Below are 7,040 nucleotides of genomic sequence, written 5' to 3'. Positions count from 1 at the left end.
TAGGGGGTATTGTGTGTAGATTGATGAGGGTATCATAAATCATCATACGTTCTCTAGTCTATCTCCAGAGTTGGGAGAAACACACCCACTGAACCTTCAGAACCACACACCAGAACTACAATACATGACATGTCCAGCCATAGAACTAGCCCAAGAGACAGAACCACAGACAGACCAGAACCACAGACAGACCGGAACCACACACCAGAGACAGAACCACAGACTAGAGACAGAACCACAGACTAGAGACAGAACCACAGACAGACCAGAACCACAGACAGACCAGAACCACAGACCAGAGACAGAACCACAGACCAGAGACAGAACCACAGACTAGAGACAGACCCACAGACAGACAAGAACTACAGAATCACAGACAAAGAGCGTAAGAGACAGCAAATTCACATTAAGTTTTCTGGGGCTCCACTCCATTTCAGTTTCGGTCAGTACCGTTCAGAAAGTTTGTTGGAATGGAACTGGGCCCCAAACTGTCTGGTAGGGGGATGTGTCTATATAGTATAAGGATAGTCCCGTAGATACTGTGCGACCACCTGGTTAAGCCCAGGTAGTGAATCTATCCTCTCCGCTCCGTACATCTCAATGACTCGCCCCCTACACAGCTGCTGTAAGGTCATTGGTCGCTCCCTACGCCACGCCCTCCGCAGCCGCCTATGGGATGACTCCATGTAGAACCGCAGCAAGGCAAACAGCGAATCAAAGGCCTTGATACTGCCGTTGAGGCGGAAACTCTGATTGGTTAGGAGGACGCGGACGCTGGTGGGCCCCTGGTCGCCGTGGTAACTGAGGGTGAAGAAGACGTCCAGCTGACGACTGTCCCTGACAACCACACAACCACATGACAACACAACGTTACACAGGACGGCACGACAGGGAGGGGGTGTGTGTTTGTTTGTTTCCTGATGAGGAGCAGTGTGTGTGTGTGTGTGTGTGTGTACCTGATGAGGAAGTTCCCAGGCGGTGTGAGTAGCAGTGTGTGGTGTATACCTGATGAGGAAGCTCCCAGGCGGTGTGAGTAGCAGTGTGTGGTGTATACCTGATGAGGAAGCTCCCAGGCGGTGTGAGTAGCAGTGTGTGGTGTATACCTGATGAGGAAGCTCCCAGGCGGTGTGAGTTGCAGTGTGTGGTGTATACCTGATGAGGAAGTTCCCAGGCGGTGTGAGTAGCAGTGTGTGGTGTATACCTGATGAGGAAGTTCCCAGGCGGTGTGAGTAGCAGTGTGTGGTGTATACCTGATGAGGAAGCTCCCAGGCGGTGTGAGTAGCAGCGTGTGGTGTATACCTGATGAGGAAGCTCCCAGGCGGTGTGAGTAGCAGTGTGTGGTGTATACCTGATGAGGAAGCTCCCAGGCGGTGTGAGTAGCAGCGTGTGGTGTATACCTGATGAGGAAGCTCCCAGGCGGTGTGAGTAGCAGTGTGTGGTGTATACCTGATGAGGAAGCTCCCAGGCGGTGTGAGTAGCAGTGTGTGGTGTATACCTGATGAGGAAGCTCCCAGGCGGTGTGAGTAGCAGCGTGTGGTGTATACCTGATGAGGAAGCTCCCAGGCGGTGTGAGTAGCAATGTGTGGTGTCTACCTGATGAGGAAGCTCCCAGGCGGTGTGAGTAGCAGTGTGTGGTGAATACCTGATGAGGAAGCTCCCAGGCGATGTGAGTAGCAGAGTGTGGTGTATACCTGATGAGGAAGCTCCCAGGCGGTGTGAGTAGCAGTGTGTGGTGTATACCTGATGAGGAAGCTCCCAGGCGGTGTGAGTAGCAGCGTGTGGTGTATACCTGATGAGGAAGCTCCCAGGCGGTGTGAGTAGCAGTGTGTGGTGTATACCTGATGAGGAAGCTCCCAGGCGGTGTGAGTAGCAGTGTGTGGTGTATACCTGATGAGGAAGCTCCCAGGCGGTGTGAGTAGCAGCGTGTGGTGTATACCTGATGAGGAAGCTCCCAGGCGGTGTGAGTAGCAATGTGTGGTGTCTACCTGATGAGGAAGCTCCCAGGCGGTGTGAGTAGCAGTGTGTGGTGAATACCTGATGAGGAAGCTCCCAGGCGGTGTGAGTAGCAGCGTGTGGTGTATACCTGATGAGGAAGCTCCCAGGCGATGTGAGTGGCAGCGTGTGGTGTATACCTGATGAGGAAGCTCCCAGGCGGTGTGAGTAGCAGCGTGTGGTGTATACCTGATGAGGAAGCTCCCAGGCGGTGTGAGTAGCAGCGTGTGGTGTATACCTGATGAGGAAGCTCCCAGGCGGTGTGAGTAGCAGCGTGTGGTGTATACCTGATGAGGAAGCTCCCAGGCGGTGTGAGTAGCAGCGTGTTGTGGGCCTCTTCCATCCCCATAGGGCCCCAGTAGTAGCCACTGTGAAGCAGCTGACGATGTGTGCGTAGGACTAGAACATACTCCTGCTGGCTGGAGAAGGTCCGGAGGTGTGTGGTCCAGGGGTCTGGGATGGGGTCGGGTCTGAGGCAGGGGAGAGGGATGGGGAGAAGGCAGGATCCGGGGCTTGGCCAGGGGAGAGGTATAGCCGCTCTAAAGCTGCTCTGTTGAGGCCACCAGGGATGGAGAGGACCGCCACAACTGGTCTGGTCTGGAGGTCTGGTCTGGTTGTCTGTGCTGGTCTGGACCGGAGTCTCTCGTTCTAAGAGTTCATTCTGTTGTTCTAAGAGTTCATTCTGTTGTTCTAAGAGTTCATTCTGTTGTTCTAAGAGTTCATTCTGTTGTTCTAAGAGTTCATTCTGTTGACCTAGGAGGTCTAGGTTCTCGAGTTTTAGGAGTTGGTTCTGTTGCTCTAGAACTCGGTTCTGTTGTTCTAGGTTTTCTAGGGTTTCCCCCGGAAGCTGCTGGGTTCCCTCCTGGTTCTGTGAGAGTGCTGTGTGGTTCTGTGATGGTTCCACTGTGGTTCCTGCCAGAGTGTCTCTGACCATCATACAGAAAAGACCCCTCCACTGGATCCCCCATCACCAGATCCCTACCACCCCCATTGGTAGATCACTATCCCATATCCAGATCCACTATACAGGCGAAGAGAGAGAGAGAGATCCAGAACTATCTGGAGAGCTCCTGGGAGAAGAGACAGACAGACAGACAGACAGGCGACAGTGTTATTCAGATGCTGTATAACAACATGTACGAACACACAAGGGTCACACAGACGCCACAACAAAAAAAAACACTAACGCTGGAATGTTTATCCTCCATCTCAGCTTTCAGGGACTCAGTCACGGACGGCTGTGGATGCTATGTGAACCCAATAACGTAGGCTGGCTGATTGTGGCGTCTGCCTCTTTGTCTCTGCTGTCGTTTGTGCCATTGCTGCTTGTATGATGGTCTGTCATGTTGTTGCCGTGGGTCTCCCATCACGTAGCGTTGTGATCTCCCATCACGTAGCGTTGTGATCTCCCATCACGTAGCGTTGTGATCTCCCATCACGTAGCGTTGTGATCTCCCATCACGTAGCGTTGTGATCTCCCATCACGTAGCGTTGTGATCTCCCTTCACGTAGCGTTGTGATCTCCCATCACGTAGCGTTGTGATCTCCCTTCACGTAGCGTTGTGATCTCCCTTCACGTAGCGTTGTGATCTCCCATCACGTAGCGTTGTGATCTCCCATCACGTAGCGTTGTGATCTCCCATCACGTAGCGTTGTGATCTCCCTTCACGTAGCGTTGTGATCTGCCCTAATTAAACGCCGTACCACGTTGTGTTATTTTAATAGGTCTCCCTTCACGTAGCATGTCGTCTGCCCCAACGTCATAGGATGCCATCTTTCCAACAAGTCATTTAATCACATTTCTGCCCCCTGGTCAACTGTAAGTGCTGTTATTGTGAAGTGGAAACGTCTAGGCACAACAACGGCTCAGCCGCGAAGTGGTAGGCCACACAAGCTCACAGAACGGGACCGCCGAGTGCAACACTCACTACCGAGTTCCAAACTGCCTCTGGAAGCAACGTCAGCACAATAACTGTTCATCGGGAGCTTCATGAAATGGGTTTCCATTGCTGAGCAGCCGAACACAAGCCTAAGATTACCATTTTACATTTACATCATTTAGCAGACGCTCTTATCCAGAGCGACTTACAAATTGGTGCATTCAACTTATGATAGCCAGTGGGACAACCACTTTTTTTTTTATGGGGGGGTGGGGGGGTAGAAGGATTACTTTATACTATTCCAGGTATTCCTTAAAGCAATGCCAAACGTCGGCTGGAGTGGTGTAAAGCTCGCCGCCATTAGACTCTGGAGCAGTGGAAATGCGTTCTCTGGAGTGATGAATCACACTTCACCATTTGGCAGTCCGACAGGCGAATCTGGGTTTGGTGGACGCCAGGAGAACACTACTTGCTCCAATGCATAGTGCCAACTGTAAAGTTTGGTGGAGGAGGAATAATGGCCTGGGGCTGTTATTCATGGTTCGGTCCCCTTAGTTCCAGTGAAGGGAAATGTTAACGCTACAGCATACAGTGACATTCTAGATGATTCTGTGCTTCCAACTTTGTGGCAACAGTTTGGGGAAGGCCCTTTCCTGTTTCAGCATGACAATGCCCCCCGTGCACAAAGCGAGGTCCATACAGAAATGGTTTGTCAAGATCGGTGTGGAAGAACTTAACTGGCCTGCACAGAGCCCTGACCTCAACCCCATCGAACACCTTTGGGATGATTTGGAACGCTGACTGCGAGCCAGGCCTAAATCGCCCAACATCTTGTGGCTGAATCCACGGTAGCAATGTTTCCAACATCTTAGTGGAAAAGCCTTCCCAGAAGAGTGGAGGCTGTTATAGCAGCAAGGAAGGGACCAACTCCATGTTAACGCCCATGATTTTGGAATGAAATGTTCGACGAGCAGGTGTCCACATAATTTTGGTCATGTGTAGTGTATCTCTGCTGTTGCCAATTGTGTTCAGTCTATGTTCTCCATATTGTCTTACACGTTATTTTATTCCCTGCCCCACAGGAGGCCTTTTGCTTCTTTGCCAGGCCATCATTCTAAATAAGAATGTGTTCTTAATTGACCTGCCTTGTAAAATAAAAGGCAAAACAAAATAAACACACACAGTGTCTTTATCTTCCTAGTTATAACTGTTATAACCATAACCAGAGGAGATAACAGGACTGCGTATGTCTGGAAGGGTAGGGGGGGCGGAAACGCTTTCACTTTCAGTCTGACTGTTACTGCAGCTCTTGCCGTTGGTTCAATTACATTACACTACTCACACAACGCAACGCTTGGACATGCAAATCAGCTCATTGTGCAAACTGTGTCGAAGTTCAGAATCCAACTCACCAGTTGCCATTCAAACGTTCCTGATATTCTTTATACATGAATCGGTTTAAAACCTATTACAGCACAACGTCTTAGCTAATGCACACTGGACACTCCCAGCTTCAAATCAAAGTAAAATACCTTTATATATGCCCAATAAATGCAACAAAATGTTAACAGTAGTCTTGTTTCAAATGGAGTTAATTGAGGAGCGCCAGGTGCTTACCGTTTTCTGGAGAGGCATGAGACGTTGCCCAAACGGTTCAGTGATTGAGATTTTGGTACTAAGAGCGTAGATACTCAGCGCGCACTGTGTAGGCTATAACTCACACCATTCCGTTGACGTTACCGTCAAGGTTTTCATGTCCGTTTTCAGCCAAACGTAACCATATTTGCTACTTAGTTTTCACAGATCTTGGATGTGGTAGCCTGACAGTCAACAGTGGTGCCTTTACTGTCGCCTGCGTGAAACGGTATCTCGCGTTTAACGAAACCAAAAAAAAGTTCCCAGGAACACACCGCCATAACTCCTCCCCTCTCTAATTGTCCGGAGTCCTGTTACCACATGTATTTCCAAGAACACTCACAACTTTCTCTTTCATTATACATTGTATATTTCATTAAACTGTCACTTTTTAAAACCTGTACAAGTAGCCTGTTGCACAGTGCATTCGGGAAAGTATTCAGACCCCCTTTCCTTTTCCCCACATTGTTACATTACATCCTTATTCTAAAATGGATGAAATAAATACAAATCATCATCAATCTATACACAATACCCCCCATAATGCACATTTATTATTTTTTTAAAAAGGGGGGGAAAAAAATGAATGGAGCAAAGTACAGGCAGAGGCCAGAGACCACCTGTTGGACCAGATGACGGGTTTCCGCACAAGCAGGTGCTGATTGTACAGGAGATTGTGACCGCCGGTTAAAATTGTGTCCCTTAGACTTAGGCAAAGAACTAGATGTTATGTCAGGAGAAGTAGCAGTAAGGAGACTTATACTTTGAATACGGAGGAGGAGTGGAGGGGAAAAGAGAGGCAGAGGAGGTCTAAGAGAGAGATGGAGGAAGAGGGTGCGCTTTAGTCGGTTAAATGGCGGGAAAAAAGGGGAGATGGTTTGTTAAAGAAAGAATGGTAGAAAGTGTTAGCGGAGTGAGCTGAAGACAGGAGGAGAAATGGAAGTGAATGAGGGTGAAGTATCGGAGGTGGAAGGTGTGGTGAAGTACTCGGAGCCCGAGGCTTGCACAGAGGGTCAGGATAAAGATGAGTCTGTGACAGTAGGAGTGAAGTTTTTTTTTGGAAAATGTGGCCCCTTGCCTTTTGGCTGATTCATTTCTGGTTTCAGTGTGGGTGAAAACAGAGTTGGATGCTGTGGAATGTTAAACGAATGGGGGCAAGAAATGTGAATTGTTTTGCTCTCAAGAAAAGGGCGCCATTGAAAGGCGTGATTACTGGGGTAGCGGTAAATGTGAAAGCTGACCAACTGAAGGGGAAGATTACCGGTGTTTGTGATGCTCGTCGTTTGGTGCGACGCAAACAGGGGGGCGAGAGTGGGGAAACAGAAGAGTCATTGTCTGTTCTTTTGAGTTTTTGAAGTTGAGTCTTTGCCTGACAAAGTGATCAAATCAAATCAAATTGTATTGGCCACATGCGCCGAATACAACAGGTGCAGACATTACAGTGAAATGCTTACTTACAGCCCTTAACCAACAGTGCATTTATTTTTGCAAATAGTGCAAATAGTCCGGGTAGCCATGATTAGCTGTTTAGGA

At 49.1% G+C, this 7,040-nt stretch overlaps 1 protein-coding gene across 3 annotated transcripts; it reads right to left on the bottom strand.

Annotated features, from left to right (window-relative positions):
• Positions 1-321: 321 nt before the first annotated feature.
• LOC121557032 (suppressor of cytokine signaling 1) lies at positions 322-5,723 on the bottom strand. Of its 3 annotated transcripts, none has more exons than XM_041870920.2 (3): positions 5,490-5,723; positions 2,280-3,062; positions 322-837 (listed from the first exon to the last, which is right to left on the bottom strand). In XM_041870920.2, exons 2-3 carry the CDS (start codon positions 2,927-2,929, stop codon positions 510-512), a joined length of 978 nt encoding a protein of 325 aa, XP_041726854.1. In that variant the 5' UTR covers positions 2,930-3,062; positions 5,490-5,723; the 3' UTR covers positions 322-509. The 3 variants fall into 3 exon arrangements, 1 of the variants encoding a protein (XP_041726854.1); XR_006658190.1 differs by having other exon boundaries at positions 746-956; positions 1,202-3,062; XR_005998268.2 differs by having other exon boundaries at positions 757-837; positions 1,006-3,062.
• Between the last annotated feature and the right edge of the window lie 1,317 nt (positions 5,724-7,040).

Source organism: Coregonus clupeaformis, unplaced genomic scaffold (genome assembly GCF_020615455.1).
Source record: "Coregonus clupeaformis isolate EN_2021a unplaced genomic scaffold, ASM2061545v1 scaf0078, whole genome shotgun sequence".
NCBI classification, from domain to species: domain Eukaryota; kingdom Metazoa; phylum Chordata; class Actinopteri; order Salmoniformes; family Salmonidae; genus Coregonus; species Coregonus clupeaformis.
The sequence above is the reverse complement of the archived record's forward strand: the minus strand, read 5'-3'. Positions and strand labels throughout refer to the sequence as shown.